Genomic DNA, 21,499 nt, shown 5'->3' with positions numbered 1-21,499 from the left:
GACTGGAGGTGGTGCCTCAAGCAATAAACTGCTGGACTGTTACCAGCCTCTCAGTCTCTCTTTTTTTTTTTTTTTTTTTTTTTGGGTATTTTTTAAATTTTTTAAATATTTATTTATTCCCTTTTGTTGCCCTTGTTTTATTGTTGTAGTTATTATCGATGTTGTTGGATAGGACAGAGAGAAATGGAGGGAAGAGGGGAAGACAGAGGAGAAGAGAAAGAGAGACACCTGCAAACCTGCTTCACTGCCTGTGAAGCGACTCCCCTGCAGGTGGAGTTGCTTACACTGGTCCTTGCGCTTGGCGCCACCTGCACTTAACCCACTGCGCTACCACCCAACTCCCATCAGTCTCTCTTTAGTCTCCTCTCGAAAGGAAGGAGCCACACCTGCTTGCACTCACCAGTGATTTGGTGGGTTCCTGAAGTCTTCTAGTCCTGTCTTGTTGAGGTCCCAGGTGATCTCTTTTGGTATTCCTCCTATTCATTCTTAATATCAGAAAAACATATTCATCATCAAAAAAAAAACACTGAACCTTGGGTACTTTTCCTTGCACTAACTTTGATTCTCAGAACTAAGAGTATATTGACAAGTAATGTTAGAATCATGCAATAATGAGCCAGAGTACAAATTCCTCCTATGAATTCAATGAATGACCCGTACAATGAGATTAGTGGCTGTTCTAAATTAGTGTTATAATATCACCGAAAGATCACTTTATAAGATAGTTATTCTCTAAAAATCCATGATTTCAGCACTTTTCTTATTTGTATTTACTTTACAAGTAAGCTGGGGTGGGGAAAGGACCAAAACTCTAAAAGGAAAAAAATTAAAAGCAATTTAATGAGTAATGTAAACCAGTCAGTAACCAAGTTAGGTATATGCAATACCTACCACCATCTACCATTTACCACTGCCACCTCTTAGAACAACAATTGCCATAGAAAGAGACCCAATGCTTCTTTTACAGTTTTACTGTGTAAAGTATTACTACTTAAATGGTCAACTTAGACACATCCTAAACTTCCAGTAAAGCTGTCTTGTCTTCTCTTCTGAGTCAGTCACAGATGTTATTATGGTAAGTCAAATCTAGTTCAGTATACTATTTGTGGCGACACTACATTACTACATGTTACAAATGTTCTGATACCAGCACTAGCAGGGACTGGTCTGTGGCTTGGCTACCTGACCCACTCTCAGAAAACGTCATTGTCCATTTTGTGTCTTTAAGACAAGGGTCTCTGTGAATCTGCTTTTTGCTCTTTTTTTTTTTTTTTTTTTAATCCAGCTTCCACTGCCTCTTTCCCTCCAGATGGTGCAGGGAGCCAAGCCTGTCAGAGACCCTTAGTCTCCTGCTGCCTTTTAATGCTGGTCCTAGATTGCTAATGACCCCCCAGCTGGACTACCTCTCCAACCCATTTAACCCTTCTCTGCTGGGTTTCAGTCTCATGCAGAGTGAGAGGCAGCGAGAGCTGGAAGTGGGAAGGTGCCAGATCAGCCAAGACCTCCAGCTCTTTCAGAGCTTGTGGCGCTTTTCCCAGCACCATCACGGACGTCCAAGATTACTCCAGTAGAGTTCCCGGTAGTATGATTTTCTCTATATTGTCAGAAAAATTCTACCAGGTCCCTGTTAATACTGTATTTGACTAAGCCAGGATAAAAGAGTTCCTGAGTGTTTCCTTTGGAATCCAAATGTTGAATACTTCTGATACAACTTGCCTAAAATGTGTTAGCTTGGAAACTTAAAACTAAGTTGCCCTCGAAATATATATTGAAATATATATTACTTTGGTCAGACTTAGTGGTCAGAGAAGTTAATATGTATCAGTCGATGCAAAGAAGCCTAAGTGAGATTACAATAAATTTCTTAGTTAAGACTGAAATCACTGCATGACACAGGAGAAACCCATTTTCAGCTCTGCTAGTGTATTTTGGCTAAGCTCAGCTTGGTTTTGGTGACATGCTGAAGTGTGCTCACTAGGTATACTGGCCAAGTGCCTCAAAGAGGAATTTACAAGAGAGAAGAGGATAAATTTGCTGAGAGATCTTGAATCCAGTGGAGACATTCAGTTCTCTTATCACCTCCCTCTGACAGAATAGCCTTTGAGAAGAAAAGGAGGGGGGAGGACATAAGAAGTCACCGTTCTGTGTATTGTTTCCATGATGAATTTTCATTAATTTCATATCAGAATGTGAAAAAGTAACCCAAAGAAATTTAGTAAGACCTCTGTGTGACCCTGAGAAATCAAACTCTATTGGTCTGAGTCCAGATAATTGAAAACCTTGTGTCTAATTTTTATAAATCATTAATTACTTAGTAGACAGGTCAATTTTAATTTTTTAGTATTTATTTATTCCCTTTTATTGTCCTTGTTGTTTTATTGTTGTAGTTATTATTGTTATTGTTATTGATGTCGTCGTTGTTGGATAGGACAGAGAGAAATGGAGAGGAGGGGAAGACAGAGAGGGGAAGGGAGAGAAAGATAGACACCTGCAGACTTGCTTCACCACTTGTGAAGTGACTCCCCTGCAGGTAGGGAGCTGGGGGCTGAATCAGGGATCCTTACTCCTTGCACTTTGTGCCATCTGCGCTTAACCCGCTGCGCTACCGCCTGACTCCCCAAATTTAATTTAATTTAATTTTAACTGTGCTAAAATGTTTTTAATAAAAAAAGATAGAAAAAAAATCACTCAAATGTATTTCTACTGTACTTTGTTTCCCGAAATAATTCCCACTTTGTTGTTTTTTTATGATTAAAATGGAATCACAATCATCTCATTTTTCACCTCTATAAAGTGCATTGATTTTACTTTTGCATCTCTATTTTAATACAAAATGAAAAATCATACCTCTCATTTCATTTTGGTCTCAGTTCAAATCTCTTACTATTTTTTTTAATTAATCAGCTTCAAACATACTCATTTGGGTACATATACATGTACACACACACACACTCACGCCTCATTGCCAGTCCTTTGTGTGTATCCGCTCCCACAAATCAAGTCATTCATGCTGATGACTGCTCTCTCTGTCTTAAAATGTATGCAACTGGATGAATGTTTGGACAGCTGTACAATATTAACCTGTACTTTACAGGTCTTGCTCACAGCTGAGAGAAATTTAAATAGATGAGTTTAAAATGAGGTCTTTAGCACATAAGTTACCAACTGACCCAAAAGGGGGCTTCGGTGAGGCCACCCTGTATGGCATTGCTCTTTCAATAACTGAGTGATGTTAAGACAAAACGGTGGTGTATTTACAGAGAATGCCCCCAGGCCTGATGCATTTCATCTGGTCTTAGTCTAATTCCAATATGAGAAATGCCCTCTTTTTCCAAAAAGCCAGTAGAACCAACAGCATGTATGTCTCTTTCTCAGATGAAGTGCTAAAGGTCAAGTGACTGGAACTCTATTTTTTATAGCATTTAAAAATTTTTAAGGACCTGACAGCTAAGAATTCTCATCGGGTTTTTTTCTTTGTTTGTTTTTGTTTTGTTTATTTGTTTTTTTATAAAAAGGAAACATTGACAAAACCATAGGATAAGAGGGGCACAACTCCACACAATTCCCACCACCAGAACTCCATATCCCATCCCCTCCCCTGATAGCTTTCCTATTCTTTAACCCTCTGGGAGTATGGACCCAAAGTCATTGTGGGGTGCAGAAGGTGAAAGGTCTGGCTTCTTTAATTGCTTCCCTGCTGAACATGGGCATTGACAAGTTGATCCATACTCCCAGCCTGTCTCTCTCTTTCCCTAGTGGGGCAGGGTTCTGAGGAATCAGCGTTCCAGGACATATTGGTGGGGTTGTCTGTCCAGGGAAGTCTGGTTGGCATCATGGTGGCATCTGGAACCTGGTGGCTGAAAAGAGAGTTAAAATATAAAGCCAAACAAATTGTTGACTAATCAGTCTCATCGTTTTTGTAACACATGCTACATTTGTGCAACAACCCCACCTCCATCCCCCCCGCCCCGCCCCACGTGCCAAAAAAAAAAAAAAATCAGACACAACTCGTACATGTGCTCACACACTGTGATGAGCATGACTCCAAGGAGAAAAGCTTGTAATACCTAGGGAAGATGTGCACTGCACCACCTTCTGTTACACCATCACTTTACCATTGGACTGGGGAGATAGCATAGTGATTAGCAGATGAGTTTCATGCCCAAAGCTCTGAGGTCTCAGGTTCAATCCCCAGCTCCACCATAAGCCAGAGATAAGCATTCTCTCTCTCTCTCTCTCTCACTGTCTCTCTCTCCCTCTCTTTCTCTCTCCCCTCTCTCTTCCTTTCTCTCCCTGTCCCTCTCCCTGTCCTTCTCCCCGTCCCTCTCCCTGTCCCTCTCCCCGTCCCTCTCCCTCTTCCTTTTCCTCTCTCTCTCTCAAATAAAATATTTTAAGACAATTATTTTAAAAAAGAAAATCACTTTATCAATTCAACATGCTCCTTTTAGAGCTAGGGGTAAGAAATGCATTCAAAGGCCACATATCAAATAGGTGTTAGAACTTGGCCTGTGCCCAAACCTTCTAACCCCAATAGTGCTAGTTTTACTGTCACTCAGCAGACCTTTGTACAGTAATAACAAAAATTAGAGTAGAAGGGACCAGGTGATAGTACACCTGGTTGAGCGCACATGTTACAGTGTGCAAGGACCCAGATTTGAGCCCCCCAGCCCCCATCTGCAGGGGGAAAGCTTCACAAGTGGTGAAGCAGGGGTGCAGGTGTCTCTCTGTCTCTCACTCTCTATCACCCCCTTCCCTCTCTATTTCTGGTTGTCTCTATCCAAATAAAGAAAGAAAGAAAATTAAAAAAAAAAAGAATTAGAGTAGGTCCCCAACTTAGAGATCAAGTCAGAGTTAGGAGTGAACCCTCTAGAAACTCCTGCCACAGGGAATCAAAGACCCTGTCACAATTAGTTTAGTAAACCAGCACTATCTGGTGTCCCATATCCTCGAGCATTTAGAATGTCTTTCCAATCTTCAAAGACATTCTTTCATTCCATTTTTTATCTGCTTTTACCCAGAACATTGTTTCCCAGCTCCTGAGTAGTAGTTCACTAGGTGATTTGCATCTCATTAGAAGTGCCAGAAATGACATCTCCCAGCTTGCTGCCTGCCCTTGTGGATCTGTGAAGCCTCAGACCCAGGTCTGGGTTTGTTTTGTTGGTTTTTTTTTAAAGAATTTTTTTAAGTGTGATTTATTTTTTTTAACTTCGTAATTATTTTTATTTATTTACTGAATAGAGACAGACAGAAATTGAGAGGAAAGGGGGAGATAGGGAAAGACACAGAGAGACACCTGCAGCTCTACTTCACCATTCGTGAAGCTTTCCCCCTGCAGGTGGGGACTGGGGCCTTGAACCTGGGTCCTTCCATATTGTAACATGTGCACTCAACCAGGTGTGTCACCACCTGGCCCCAGGTCTTGGTTTTTTATGTTGTTTGTGTGTGTGTGTGTGTGTGTGTGTGTGTGTGTGTGTGTGTGTGTGTGTGTGTGTGTGTGCGTGTGTGTGCGTGTGTGTGCTTTAATTATCTTTATTATTAGATACAAACAGCCAGAAGTTGAGAGGAGAGAGGGAGATAGAGAGACACCTGCAGCACTGTGATACGTCCCCTCTGCAGGTAGGGACTGGGGTCTCAAACCCAGATCATTGCACAGTGTAATGTGCACTCAGCCAGATGCGCCACCACCGCCCCGTCTCTCTGTCTCTCTGTCTCTCTCTCTCTCTCTTTTCTGTCTTTGTCTGGGCTTTTGTCACACCCTAGACTGACATTTTCAGTTAGAGAAAGAAACAGAAGGAGAAAAACACCACAGCACCAAAGCTTACCCCAGTGCAGTGGAGGCTGGGCACCAACCCAGGTCAAGCACATGGCAAAGCAGGCACCCTCCCAGGTGAACTATCTTGCTGGTCTATGTCAGTATCTTTTTTTATTATTTATTTTTTATTTAAGAAAGGATAAATTAACAAAACCAGAGGGTAGGAGGGGTACAACTCCACACAATTCCCACCACCCAATCTCCATATCCCACCCCCTCCCCTGATAGCTTTCCCATTCTCTATCCCTCTGGGAGCATGGACCCAGGGTTGTTGTGGGTTGCAGAAGGTGGAAGGTCTGGCTTCTGTAATTGCTTCCCCGCTGAACATGGGCGTTGACTGGTCAGTCCATACTCCCAGTCTGCCTCTCTCTTTCCCTAGTAGGGTGGATCTCTGGGGAAGCGGAGCTCCAGGACACATTGGTGGGGTCTTCAGTCCAGTAACTTTTTTTAAAAAAAACTGAAGGGGTCGGGTGGTGGCGCACTTGGTTAAGTGCATATTATAGTGCACAAGGATCTGGGTTCAAGCTCCTGGCCCCCACCTGCAGGGGGAAAGCTTCTCAAGTGGTGAAGCAGGGCTGCAGGTGTCTCTCTTATTGTCTCCTCCTTCCCTCTCAATTTATTTTTTTTAATTTTTTGTTTATAAAAAGGAAATATTGACTAAACCATAGGATAAGAGGGATACAACTTCACACAATTCCTACCACCAGAACTCCATATCCCATCCCCTCCCCTGATAGCTTTCCTATTCTTTATCCCTCTCGGAATATGGACCCAAGGTCATTGTGGGATGCCGAAGGTTGAAGGTCTGGCTTCTGTAATTGCTTCCCCGCTGAATATGGGCATTGAGAGGTTGGTCCATACTCCCAGCCTGCCTCTCTCTTTCCCTAGTAGAGAAGGGCTTTGGGGAAGCGGAGCTCCAGGACATATTGGTGGGGTTGTCTGTCCAGGGAAGTCTGGTTGGCATCATGGTAGCATCTGGAACCTGGTGGCTGAAAAGAGAGTTAACATACAAAACCAAACAAATTGTTGACCAATCATGGATCTAAAGGCTGGAATAGTGCAGAGTTGGGGGGGGGGTCTCCATTCTGTAGATAGCTAGTAGGCATATTTTAGTTATATTCTAAAGGGCCTGTGGCTATACTAGTTTTTGTTTGGTTGGTTTTTTATTTTTGTTGTTTTGTTTTGCTTTTTTTTTCTTTTTTCTCCTGAGCCTGAAATCTGATATGCAGGTGGATCCTAGTTATTGTCTGGGGAGATGATGTCATGGTTGGAAAAAGGACCAGAAAGCTGCATCAGGGAAGAGAGTAGTTCTCAAATATGGGAAAGGTGTGTAAATATTGTTGACTGTAAACCCCATCGATCTGATGTGATCTGGGGCCCATAATTAGCTTAGAAGCCTGTGTGACCTCTTCATCCCTGTAGATCTGAGCTCACATTCTGTGGTCATGAGTAGGAACATTCCAAGCTGCCCCAATATCGACCCATTTTCCTCAGGTGTAGCATAGAGTATGTTGTCCATCCTCCCTTTGGAGGATCCCTCTCAATTTCTGTCTGTCTCTATCAAGTAAATAAGTAAAATTTTAAAAAATAAATTAATGTAGCTTAATAAAAATCTAATTTTGAATATGTTTCTCAGTGCATTGCTTATTACAGAAAAACGTTAGAACTTCCATTCGTAAATCAAAATGTTGTGTTAATCATGGTTGATACATAAAACAAAATGTCATATAACTATCAGAAATAATGCCATCTCCACTAAACTGGAATACAGATAGTGTCGGGGTGGAAAAAAAGGGTGAACCTTTCATTGCTTAACTTATTTGAGCATCACGTCTAGTTATTATGTTTAAAAATGTAATTCTAAAAGAAAGATACTATTTTTTTCTTTATGGGGGCGTTAATGGTTTACAGTCAACAGTAAAGTACACTTGTTTGGACATGTGGAACATTTCTCAGTTTTCCACATAACAATTCAACCCCCACTGGGTCCTCCTCTGCTGTCATGTTTCAAGACTTGAACCCTCCCACCTACCCCAGAGTCTTTTATTTTGGTACAGTACACTAACTCCAGTCCAAGTTCTGCTTTGTGTTTTCTTATTTTTTCAACTTATTATTATTACTAGTAATTTAATAATGGTCGACAAGAGTGTGGAATAAGAGGGGTTCTGTTCATACAGTTCCCACCACCAGAGTCCCATATCTCATCCTTTCCATTGGAAGCTTCCCTATTCTTTATCCCTCTGAGAATATGGACCAAAGATCTCTGTGGGTGCAGAAGTTCAGAGGTATGATTTTTGTAATTGCTTCTCCACTGAACATGGGCATTGACAGAATTATCCATATCCCCAGCCTGTTTCTATCTTTCCCTAGTGGGGCCAGGGCTCTGGGGAGGTGGAGTTCTAGCAAACATTGGTGAGGTCAACTGCCCAGGGAAGGCAGTTTGGCATCATGGTAGTATTTTTCAACTTCGATCTATGAGTGAGATCATCTAATAGTCATTCTTCTCTTTCGGACTTATCTCACTTAACATGATTCCTTCAAGTTCCATCCAAGATGAGGTGAAGAAAGTGAAATCACCATTTTTAATAGCTGAGTAGTATTCCATTGTGTATCTACACCACAACAAGAAAGATAACTATTTTTAAAGTAAGTTAATAACAATAAAAATATTGTTAAGTGAAGAGAAAAGCAGTCCATGAATGAATTTTTATTAAAGCATAGGAAAATATTGAAAGGATATTAAGCAAAAATACTGGGAGTTGGGAAGTGGCACACCAAGTTAAGTGCACATAGTAAGAAGCACAAGGACCCACTCAAAGATCCCGGTTTGAGTCCCCAACTCCCCTCCTGCAGGGGGGATGCTTCACAAGCAGTGAAGCAAGTCTGCATGTGTCTGTTTTTCTCTCTCCCTCTCTGTCTCCCCAATCTCTCTCAATTTTTCTCTGTCCTATCCAATTAAAAAAAATGGAAAAATGATTGCCAGGAGCAGTGGATTCATAGTGCAGGCACCAAGTCCCAACAATAACCCTGGGGGCAATAATAATAATAGTAATACTCATGGAGCTGTGTTTAAAAGATGTTCACTTTACCTTCTTCCTAAGTTAAATTATTTCAGAGATGTCTCAGGATAGGAAAGAACCTCTTCCTACTAGAAGCCTTGACAGTATATGCCAATGGTTAGTGGGAACTAAGAGTTCATCACATAGATGGAAGAAATCCTTATAAGAGGTGCATAACCATCACACATTCATTCTTTCTGTGTTTGTTCAATGTGTACCAAGCCCTGAGTGGTAAATATATTCCAGAAGGGAGTTAGTACCATTTCTCTAATAAATAGAAATCTCCACATAGATAGTTTATAACTCTATCTTCCACAGGCACTAGTTTAACTCAAGGATGTTTTCTTTATAGTAATTTTGAAATTTTGAAGAAGATTGTTCATGACATAACATGGCAGCTGGGAAAATTTGTAACTTTCCTTTCATCTTAGAAAGGAGTATCTGAATTACATGCACCCCAGGAGAGAGAGTTGTAAAAGCATGCTGAAATTCTTAGTCCTTCCTGAAGTTCGGTGGGGTGAGGTAAAAACTGGTAAGTCAGTGTGGGAACAAGCATAAGATTAGAAGTTTTAGCCTAGGCATTGAGACTTTGCATCAGAATAATTGAATTCTAGACTTGCCACTAAAGAAAGACAGGCAAACGCATCTAACCAATGTGGGCCTCAGATTCCTTCAGATGCAAAAGCAACAGGCTGAGCCTCCCCCCTCCTCTCTATACTGTATTAATAAATAAATTAATAAATAAATAAATAAAATCTGGGTTTGTTTTTTTCCAAATGAGTTTGAATTGGGATTATCAGAGGTAGAACAGAGCCAGGAACATTAACAACAGCAACAGCAAAGAACAAAGAGATAGCAAAGGGAAGAACAAAATGGACCAAGTGATATAATCACATGTTGTTGAGTCAAGACCAATTTACAATATTACCAAGGTAAATAGGTGACTATGAAGGAAGTGAAAAGACAGCACGACAGGGGAGTCAGGAGTATGAGGACCCAGCTTTAGACCCCCAGCACCACGAAGACATAGCGGGCTCAATGTCAGAGGAAGCTCCAAGGATGGCAGGGGGTGGTAGTATGGTGTCTCTTCTTTCCCGTCCTCTACTTCTTTGCAGCCTTCCCCTTTACCTTCACCTCTTCCTCCTCTTTCTACTCTCTCCGTCTCTATCTGAAATTTGAAAAGTAAAAATCCATACAGAGCAGTGGAATTCCATAGGCACAAGGCCCTGGCAGGCAAATAAAATAAACTATAATAAAAAAGCACAGGGAGTCGGGCGGTAGCGCAACAGGTTAAGCACACGTGGCGCAAAGTGCAAGGACCTGCGTAAGGATTCCAGTTCAAGCCACCGGCTCCCCACCTACAGAGGAGTCGCTTCACAAGCCATGAAGCAGATCTGCAGGTGCCTGTCTTTCTCTCCCCCTCTCTGTGTACCCCTCCTCTCTCCATTTCTCTCTGTCCTATCCAACAACGATGACATCAATAACAACAATGAAACAACAAGGGCAACAATAGGAAATGAATAAATATTTAAAAATAAATAAATACATAAATAAAAATAATGAATAAATAAAAAGCACTGTGGGGAGGTAGTGTCCCCTCTCCCCAGTATTATAAACCAAAAAGTTTTTGCTTGGCTTAAGGAAATGTATATGAGGTAGGAGAATCCATTTTCAGAACATGAACATCATTGCTTTTAGAGTAAATGACTACATTCCGATGTGTATCTTCAAATTTGAATTACCCAGTTTATCTACATTAGCAAGTTAAGTGACTTGGGTAATTGTCAAAAAACGATATTGATTTATATCACTTATAGCCAAATTGATGCAGCTTTCAAATACCACAAAATAGATGTTCAAGCTCCTAGCCTGCCAGTTGCAGATTTGGACTTAGCTACAATTTCACCTATTTTTTTTGGTTTTTTTTTTTAAGTTTTTTGATTTTTTTTTTTTTTCCTCCAGGGTTATCGCTTGGGCTCGGAGCTTACACTACGAATCCACTGCTCCTGGAGGCTGTTTTTCCCCTTTTGTTGCCCTTGTTGTTTATTATTGTTGTTATTACTGTCATTGTTTTTAGATAGGACTGAGAGAAATAGAGAAAGGAGAGGAAGACAAAGACGGGGAGAGAAAGACACCTGCAGACCTGCTTCACCAACTGTGAAGCGACCCCCCAACCCCTGCAGGTAGGGAGGAGGGGCGCTCAAACCGGGATCCTTACGCCGGTCCTTGCACTTCTTGCGCTTTGTGCCACATGTACCTAACCCACTGCGCTACTGCCCGGCCCCCCAGTTTCATCTGTTGAAAGGATTTTTTTACTACATGCCTCATTAACAGTTTTTCAGTCTTCAAACGTAATCTTTTAATCATGATAAACTTACCAATGTACATACAAATTTAGATTTAGCCAATGTGCTGTGTGCTATTTACATTGTACTTCTCTGACTTTTAAATATTCATTTATCAAAATGATACCCATATTTATTCTTGCTGGTGTCATCATGGTATGACATTTTACATCTCAGAGTTTACATTTCCTTAGTTATTTAAGTCTGTCATGTTTCTAGCTTGTTTTTGCTGTAGAATATTATTACCATATCCATCTCATACACATTTTTTTTCTTTTAATTGGCTTTACTGGAACATGTTCCTTAAAGCAACTTCCTTAACTTGTATTATTTGTTGTCACCTTTAATTTCAGCAGAGTGGAGCCTCTAACTTGCCTGTTAAGCTGGGACTTCTCTCACATTGTCTTTTGATCTTTTGATTTCTCCTAATTAATAGAAAAGCACTAGTGGTTGCTTTAATTGAAGTTTTTGTCAGGTAGCTATACATTTTTCAACATCTCATTTTAATGTTAATTTTATTAATGACTTAATAGTGATTGACAAGATTGTGAGATAAGAGGGGTACAATTCCCACCACCAGAGTTCCATATCCCATCCCCTCCACTGGAAAAGTCCCTAGTCTTTATCACTCTTGGGAGTATGGATCATTACAGGGAGCAGAAGGTGGAAGGTCTGGCTTCTGTAATTGCTTCTCTGCTGGACATGGGCATTGGCAGGTCAATCCATACTCCCAGCCTATTTCTATATTTACCTAGTGGGGCAGGCAGGGCTCTGGTGAGGTGGGGTTCCAGGATACATTGCTGAGGTCATCTGCCTAGGGAAGTCAGGTTGGCACCATGGTAGCATATGTAACTTCAACATCTCGTTTATTTATTATATTTCAATATATGTGGATATTTCACCATTTAGCTCTTGCATCTGACCTTTCAAATTGTAAACAGTAAGTGTGTGTGTGTGTGTGTGTGTGTGTGTGTGTGTGTGTGTGTGTGTATGTATATGTGTGTGTATGAGAGGGAGAGGGAAAGGGAGAGAGAGAGAGAGAGATATCTTCCTGTTGCACTCCCTTTTGTCTTAGTTTTGTTACCATCTATCATGAAGAATATTTCACTTCAGGGGCTGGGAGATAGCTCACCTGGTAGAGCTCATACTTTACTATGCTCACAGATCCAGGTTTGAGTCCCCAGCCACCACATTTCTTCTTCTAGCGTTTGCCCTTCTTCCGTAGCCAGTCAACAGCGTCAGGTTGAGCCTGATGTAAAGTTTCGAGACCTCCTTTGAATCTGGAGAGGTGGCAGTCGTTGACTATGTGGGTCATAGTCTGTCTGTAGCTGCAGGGGCAGTTCGGGTCGTCTCTGGCTCCCCAGCGATGGAACAAGAGTGGCTTCACTTCACAAGCAGTGTCTCTGCTTTCTCTCCCTCTTTGTCTCTCACTTATCTAATAAATAAATAATCTGCCATAACAGTAGAACCACACAATTGTGAAGCCCTGGTGACAAAGAAAGAAGAACATTCATCTTAATATAACTAAACCTGCAGTGGGGAGATGGGGAGACAGCTTAATGGTTCTGCGTTAAGACTTGTATGCCTGAGGCTCTGAGATCCCAGGTTCAGTCACCAGCATTACCATTAGCCAGAGCTGAACAATGCTCTGGTGTGTGTCTCTCTGTCTGTCTGTCTGTCTGTCTGTCTCTCTCTCTTACTATAAATAAATAATAAATTAAATGTTAAAATATATGTCATATATATATATATACAGTTGAACCATTCTTGTAATTAATATCTTCTTCCATAGTTCAGATAGTCTGTTTCATTTCCTTTTAATGTATTTTCTGGGATTGTTTAAGATCTTTACCTATATAATTCATCTGTAATTTATTATGGCCTGTGAGAATTCAGACATATATTGAAGAAAGCAAAATATTTACATGTATGTATTTAAATGAATTTGAATTCTTCGTCACTCACTTAAGCAAGTCTCTTAATCTCTTAAGCTTTAGAATATTCTACTATACTAATGGGCTTTGTCTTTCCCACCCTATCCAGCAAAGCATACTATATATGGGATAAATGTTTTAAGACTTGCATTTCAGTTATATTTTTAGCATAGTGCTATCAAATTATGTCAACAACATTTATTGAGTAATGACTCATTTCCCAATTCTTTATTTGGTTGCTTATGGTTGATCATACAGCAGATTCAGATTGAAATTCAGATTTGTTTTAATAGCAAAACACAGAAAACTATAGTATCCTTTTCCAAACATCATGAAATATATACATAATGAAGTTAAAATAGTGAAAACTGATTACGACCCAGCTCTGGCTTATGATGGTTTGGGGTTGGAACCTAGGACCTCAGAATCTCAAGTGTGAAAGCCTTCTACAATACCATTATGCTGTCTCCCTACCCCTGAAATTTAAATTTTTATACTAAATCAGACACCAACTCAAGAAAAAAAATATAACTACCATATCATCAGATACCCAAAACAAAAAGTTGCATTTATAGGGGGAATGGGGAAAAAAAAAGTTGCATTTATAGGGGAAATGGGGAAAATAAAAAGTTGCATTTATAGGGGGAATGGGGACATTTCTATCCACCACATTGATGGGAGTTCTAGTGCTGTGGTCCTTTTCACTCTACAAAAAAGAAAAAACTACCCATGGGAAAATAAATCCATCAAGAGCAAAAGCTGAGAACCTAGAGAAACTCATTTTATATTAGACATTCCCCACTGAGAATATATTTAAAAACAAAAGCCTCTGATCATGTGTAAACACTATAAATCCAACGGAACTGGGCTGTACCCAACGCTATTTAAGACCAGTCTTTTTTCAGTTGTCTATAATATTGGAAGTCCTACAATAGTAGAAAGGTCTACTGGGGAGACAGCATAATGGTAATACAAAAAAAAAAATCTTCAGCAAATTTGCCAGGTTCAGTTCCCAGCACCACCATAAGCCAGAGCTGAGCAGTCCTCTGTTTAAAAAAAAAAAAATCTAAGGGACAGTCCATGTCAGATCTCCAGCACATATCCACACCAGCAACCTTAACCCTAGAGATGACTGTTTATAATACTCAAAGGACCATTCAGCCTCATTCTACCACATTACAGAATGTAAGCTTGAAAAAGGAAGCAAGAAATATGTATGGTGATACTACCAACAGAAAGAACACATTTCAATTCTGAATTCCTTGTACTCTGTGGACAATAACAGCATAAGATATTGGAGTCTTGTTCTCCTCACAAAGTTCCTGAAAATGTGGGATGGAGTCGTCTGTTAAGGCTGCCAGCGTCTCGTGTTGCTATGCTAATTGATATCTTTTCATGGACTTTCGTTTCACTTAGACCTTTGACCTCTGACCTTGCTCTAGGAGTTACTTCAGAGGACTTGCATGCTTAAGATCCTGAGTTTCACCCCTGCACCACTTATGCTGGAGTCATGCTCTGGGCTTGCTCACTCTCTCGTTCTCCCACACCTGCCTCTCCCTATTTTTCTCTCACTAATAAGTAAATCTTTAAAATGATTCTTTCTCATTGCTCCTAGCCTTGTGGCCAAGGTCAAGTATAGCATCTGTTCTTGTCACCTCAGTACCTGGTACATCCTCTATCTGAGGACAATATGTTAAATGGGGTCTTAGAACAGAGTTGGGATGGGAGCTTTCTCTATCCACTCGGTGCGTCAACCTGGCATTGCAGTACTTTCAGGAGCAAGAGCGAGAGAGAGAGAGAGAGAGAGAGAGAAGGCATTTCTTGTTAAGAAAGGCAATTTTTTTTAACTGTAAGGACAGGAGGTAAGAGGAATAGGGTTGGGTTTTCACTTTCCCCCTTGACTGATAAGTCATTCAATACATCAACACATCTCAAGTTCCCTTTCAGAAACAAAAAGAATGAGTGCTGAGAATGGTTAAGTCCTAAACTCTTAATAATCTTACCCAAGCAGATGTGTATGAGAAAAATTTTAATGTAAAAGTCCATCTTCATGGAACCACTTATTTATTATTTTAGTATTTTTCTACTATTGGATAGAGACAAAGAGAAATTGAGAGGAGAGGGGGAGGTAGAGAGGGAAAGAGACAGGACACCTGCAGCCCTGCTTCCCCACTTGTGAAGCTTCTCCCTGCACACCAGGGGTTTGAACCTGGGTCGTTGTGTATTATAATGTGTGTACTTAATCAAAAGGGCCCCCACCTGGCCCCCACTGATTTATTATTCATAACAGAATTTTCTGTGTTATCCATCCTTGAAAATTTTTTTTCCAAATTTTCCTTAAATTGTAGGAATTTGAAATCAGACAACAATTTGATGCACAAATCTCCATTTTTTTATTTATAAAAAGGAAACACTGACAAAACCATAGGATAAGAGGGGTACAACTTCACACAATTCCCACCACCAGAACTCTGTATCCATCCCCTCCCCTGATAGCTTTCCTACTCTTTAACCCTCTTGGAGTATGGACTCAGGGTCATTGTGGGATGCAGAAGGTGGAAGGTCTGGCTTCTATAATTGCTTCCCTGCTTAACATGGGCATTGACAGGTCAATCCAAACTCCCAGCCTGCCTCTCTCTTTCCCTAGTGGGGCGGGGTTCTTGGGAATCAGAGTTCCAGGACACATTGGTGGAGTTGTCTGTCCAGGGAAGTCTGGTTGGCATCATGGTAGCATCTGGAACCTGGTGGCTGAAAAGAGAGTTAACATATAGAGCCAAACAAGTTGTTGACTAATCATGAACCTAAAGGCTGGAGTGGTACAGATGGAGAGTCGGGGGGGCTGTCTTTGTTTTCTACATAGCTAGTAGGCATATTGCAGTTATATTCCAAAGGGCCTGTGGCTATATTAGTTTGTTTTTGTTTTTGGGTTTTTGGTTTTTGTTTTTTTTTTTTGGTTTTTTTTTTTTTTTCCCTGAGCCTGAAATCTGATATGCAGGTAGATCCTAGTTATTGTCAGGGAAGATGATGTCATGGCTGGAAAAAGGACCAGAAAGCTGGATCAGGGAAGAGAGGAGCTCCCAAATCTGGGAAAGGTGTGTAAATATTGTTGACTGTAAACCCCATCAATTTGATATGATCTGGGGCCCATATTCAGCTTAGGAGCCTATGGTGACCTCTGCATCCCTGTAGATCTGAGCTCACATTCTGTGGTCATGAGTAGGAACATTCCAAGCTGCCCCAATATCAGGACCCATCTTCCTCAGGTGTAGCACAGAATATGTTGTGGAGCCTCCCTTCAGAGGATGGAACATTCTCTACCGTTTTTGATCTAAGTTGAAGGCAAGGTCCTATGGGGGGCCCACAAAGGGGTTTATTTTATTGATCCTGATATAGATGACCAGTAACAATGGAGAGAGGGATGTATTCGAGGTCTAGGCCCATCATGTCTGTTTGGGAATCTCAGAACTCCCCAACTAGGGCCCCTGCTGATAGGGTGGCCTGATAGTGACTCATCATTAAAAGTATGCCAGTCTCTGGCCCTTATTCAACTTTTGCAGTCCTTGCTTTGATAAGGATAGCTTGGGAGTGCGTGAAGGAAGTACAATAGGAAATATGTGAGGAGGGTGTCTAAGTCTAAGTAGACACTGTTTCATTATGAACTTCATACTGACTCACTGTAGACTATTGTGTACTTTTGCTTTCAGGTATATATTTTGCCCTAATTTATGGATACATATGTACATATGCCCTATCTCATGGGACCTGGTCTATATCTAGGTTTTGGGACTTTGTTAGGAAGTGAACCACCTGGAATGGAATTAGAGAATACTATGAAAGGAAAGGTCTCACCCGAGTAATGGGGCTGAAGTGTTGACATTCCATGTCTAACGTCTCTGGACACAGTCTGCGTTGATTAGTTTGGGATCAGCAGAGGCTATATCATTTGATATTAAGAGAAACATGCAGGAAAGTCAGCCCCACTCTAGAAGACAACATTGAGATACCACCTCACCCCTGTGAGAATGGCATACATCAAAAAGGACAGCAGCAACAAATGTTGGAGAGGCTGTGGGGACCAAGGAATCCCTCTGCACTGCTGGTGGGAATGTAAATTAGTCCAACCTCTGTGGAAAGCAGTCTGGAGAACTCTCACAAGGATAGACATGGGCCTTCCATATGACCCAGTAATTCCTCTCCTAGGGATATACTCCAAGGACTCCATAACACCCAACCAAAAAGATACATGTATGCCTATGTTCATAGCAGCACAATTTGTAATAGCCAAAAGCTGGAAGCAACCTGGTGCCCAAAAACAGATGAGTGGCTGAGAAAGATGTGGTATATATACACAATGGAATACTATGCAGCTATTAAGAATAATGAACCCACTTTCTCTGGCCCACCTTGGATGGAGCTAGAAGGAATTATTTTAAGTGAACTAAGTCAGAAAGATAAAGACGAGTATGGGATGATCCCACTCATAAACAAATGTTGAGAAAGAAGAACAGAGAGGGAAACTCAAAGCAGGATTTGACTGAATTTAGAGAATGGGACACAGTCTTTTGGTGGTAGGAATGGTGTTTATGTACACTCCTATTAATTAGTAGTCATATAAATCACTATTTAATTAATATGAGAGGGGAAAATTTGATTGAATGTCTAAAACTTTTTAATGCACAGACCATAAGCTGAGTCTTTGATATGTTGATTCTCTTAAAAGCTTAGACCAGGGAGAACAGAAGCAACCGGTAGTGGCACAGCTATATACAAATAAATAATGTCAAAGGACATAATTATGGTGATGGTGTGTATGATACAGCAAATCCTAACAAAGGGATTTTTCAAAGAACCCAATTGCCAAATAATGTGATTATAGCAATAACTATCTATTGCCTTCTTAAACCCTAAGACAGCAGGAACCTCTCACTTCCTCTATAGAGCCTATATTTCCCCAGTCCTGGAACCTCTAGAGTGGGGCTCACTTTCCTGCATGCTTCTCTTAAATCTCCATTTAAAAAAGAGAGAGAGAAAGAGAGAGAGAGAGAGAGAGAGAAGCAGAGAAACAGTGGGAAAAAAACAGCACCAAATATTCCTTTAATGCACTGGTAGCTGAGCTTGAACTTGGGTCTCATACATGACAAAGCAGCACACTATCCACATGAGCTACATAACAGCTCACAATATAGTAAACACAGCATACAACTGGCTCAGGAAAGTGATAGCTCTTCTCTAGACTCTGATATTCATGAACAGTATTTGGTAGCTTGATGCGCATGTGTGTGTGTGTGTGTGTGTGTGTGTGTGTGTGTGTGTGTGTACATATACTTGCACATGTGTGCTGGCATGAAGTTAGAACTTCTGAATCCTGATTCAGATATAATGCCAAAAGGACAACCAATTCCATGAAAGTCATCTCTTTGGAAGGGAAATGAGTTATGACTTCACTGAGCACGTGGTTTCCAAATCTCCAGTGTGCTCTTGGCACAGGGCTCTTAAATCAGGACTAACCCAGAGAGGCTGCTCCATGAAATCATGCAATCATCCTTTTCCCTTCTCCTTTACATCACCTCCAGAGATTGCATGGATCAATGACATTGTTCAAAGAGTTTCGGTAAATACTATCTCAGCCATGCACCCCCCTGATATATATATATCCCACCAAAAGGTTTGCTTCTCATCTACCCAATAGAGTGTGTGCTCCAGATGTCTCCAGAACTCTGACTGGGGAGTGTAGTGCAAAACACTCTAGATCGCCTTCCTAATTGAGTTATCCTACTAAGAGGGCACCCTATTGTCCAAAGGCCAAACACCAGCCTCTACTTCACTGGTATAGGCAGACCAGTTTGCAGACCAGTTTGTTACAGTGATCCTTGTGTACACTTAGCAATTCCCATATGTTTTGCTCTTATGGGAAGATCGGTCATTCACTTAATCTGTCCAAACACCTCAGATGGTTTACACTGAAGTTTTGCTCTCTTCCTGCAGGTTCAGAAAACTGTCTTGCGTGTAGGCAGCGAACCCCTCGTCGAAGATGTCAGCAGCCCAAAATGTTGAATAGCCCTGAGGACACCATGTACTATAACCAGTTAAATGTGAGTTCAAAGTGGTCATAAAGCTGCTTCCCTGGCTTTGTTTCCAGTTAATAATTCTGTTATTAATACCTGTTCCAGCTCCTCCAGCCCCACCCCCACTCTCTTATGCTCTCGTCTTGAACATGTGCTTAGGCTCTTTATCTGTTGCTTTCATGTCAGGATGTCTGCCTTCACGGTGAATAATTGATGTGGTTTATCAAAGACGAGCAAGATGCATGCTTCATCAGGCTCACTTGAGCCCTTTGATCAAAAAAATTATGCTGTGACTTCTGATATTATCAGCATCTGCTTGCATTCAACACAAAATCACTTTGAATTAAAAATTAACGACTTGCTGCTTTGCTTTGACTGTGTGTTCTTGGCCCTCTCCACAGGGAACTCTAGAATATCAAGGGAGCAAGAGGAAGCCAAGAAAACTTGGGTAAATATCTGTCTTCTTAGTTCTAAGCAACTGTAAACAGAAAGGGGTCCTTTGTGATATTACAGAAAATGCAAAACTTTCCAGAGAGGCTTCTAAAATTATGCAATGGAGAGACTACTCCTATTATTGACACTGGAAACTCCTTTTCACAGTAGCAGGTATACAAAACTTGAATCTATTCTTTCCCCAAAAGCTGAAATTGTCACTTACAGAGAATTGTTGTTTCTCCTAATTACCTCAGGGAAGTGTACTTTCCTCATAAGTGGAGATATGTAGTAGGTTATATAAAAACACTCCTATAAATAAAGCCACTTCATGTAAATAGGCAGCTCTCAACCGTATTACCCTACTGTGGGTCTTAAAAGTGCACAGTGGAAAATTTCCTGCGGTGGTTAGAGAGAGGTCATGGAAGGTGTGTGGCTCATTTGTTGTCAGCATCTCAACTGAGAATAGCAATGACCTCGGTAATTGGTAATCAGTTCTGAAGTGGAGGCAGTCAGAAAGAAAACATTCTCATATAGAGGATACCTGAAGGAGGCAAACAAGTTAATTCATGTAAGTCACAATATGATCACAATGTCCAGCCACCACAAAATTGGGCCCCTTATCAATGTGTGACCCAGAGGTGAAAGGCTTTGTGCATGAGACTCCAGTTCCTCCATTAGGAGACCCTAAACTAGCCTAAGCTGCTCTTCCCTTCCAGTGCTGGAACCCAACCCTGTACTAAGTACTCACAATAGCTCTAACTGCCCCTGGTGACTGTAACTTTGTTTTTCACCTTTTCTGAGTAAACTTTTCTTTGTTGCAGCCAAATCAAAGTGCTTGATGGGGAAGATGAATATTACAAATCTCTGTCACCTGTGGACTCCATCCCTGAGGAAGACAAATCAGCCCACCCTTTCTTTTTTTCCTCAGCCTCTAAAGGAGCGTCTTTTGCTAGGCACTGAGGAGTATTTTGTTCTCCCCAAATCTGTTGAGGGTAAGAAGTTGAGGTAATAAATTGATTGTTATTGAGTGAGGAAGCACTGTATAGGGTCTTTGAAAACTGGTCTATGCAAATGTCTTACTGAGTAATTCTCAGGCTCCTAACCATTTTTTCCAACCTCTATCATACTCCCTGCATATGCTGTATGGCATGAGCTGGACAGTCTCTTCTTTTCTCAGTCCACAGGTCCAGGTGGGACTCTGGGTACACCTCCACTCCAGCAGTAAGCAAATCCACACCAACAACATGTAAATGGGCAACAGTATGGTCATAAGTCAGTCATAATCAATGGGAATATTACTTTCCCATCAATTCAATTTATTTAGAATCTTCTCTTGTGAGAATCCAGTAGTCTGTTTCCTCCTCCCAACCAGTCTTTCCCCTTCTTCTCATTTGCTGGTCTTTCTGCCCTGCCCACCTAACCTCTAAGTCAGGGCTCCATTGCTAAGTACCTTTGACCTAGAGGGTTACACTCAAGGTGATCTAGGCAAGGACAAGTTTCTATGATTAGAAAGGAAGTTTAGATCTCATATTACAAAGGCAAATAAAACTCTCTTTTGCCAATTATTATGTTGATAAAGTCTTTGCCTCTTTATTCCCATCACTCTGTCTTTATCAGTTTAGCAGCTAAAAGAGACTAGGAAGAGAGACAGTAAATTTGGACCTGTCAGAGTCCAATGCCACATGACCTAGTGACTTTCCATCTTACAGTAGTACTCTAGTACTTTTTCATTTGCAGAGCCTAGACTGATACTAATACTAACTTTACCTGATACTGAGTTGACATCTGCTAAATCCTCACCCTTGAATTAACAGAGAGGCTTTCCTTAGTTACACAAATATTCCTGACA

The 21,499-nt window shown here is 41.0% G+C and overlaps 1 protein-coding gene and 1 non-coding gene across 2 annotated transcripts in view; both read left to right on the top strand.

Moving 5' to 3' along the window:
• Nucleotides 1–20,685, top strand: part of MYO3B (myosin IIIB) — a 508,363-nt gene extending 487,678 nt beyond the window's left edge. The window contains exons 31-33 of the mRNA XM_060177727.1: nucleotides 19,136–19,242; nucleotides 19,617–19,663; nucleotides 20,472–20,685. Of these exons, the coding sequence (XP_060033710.1) occupies nucleotides 19,136–19,242; nucleotides 19,617–19,663; nucleotides 20,472–20,610 (293 nt within the window). The 3' untranslated portion in view covers nucleotides 20,611–20,685. The remainder of the gene's footprint in view (nucleotides 1–19,135; nucleotides 19,243–19,616; nucleotides 19,664–20,471) is intronic.
• On the top strand, nucleotides 14,755–14,943 carry LOC132534461 (U2 spliceosomal RNA). Its single transcript, XR_009546186.1, has one exon. It is a non-coding gene; the product is annotated as a U2 spliceosomal RNA (small nuclear RNA).
• Nucleotides 20,686–21,499: the final 814 nt, after the last annotated feature.

Source organism: Erinaceus europaeus, chromosome 18 (assembly GCF_950295315.1).
Source record: "Erinaceus europaeus chromosome 18, mEriEur2.1, whole genome shotgun sequence".
Classification (NCBI taxonomy): Eukaryota; Metazoa; Chordata; class Mammalia; order Eulipotyphla; family Erinaceidae; genus Erinaceus; species Erinaceus europaeus.
This window is presented reverse-complemented; position numbering and strand designations above follow the sequence as displayed.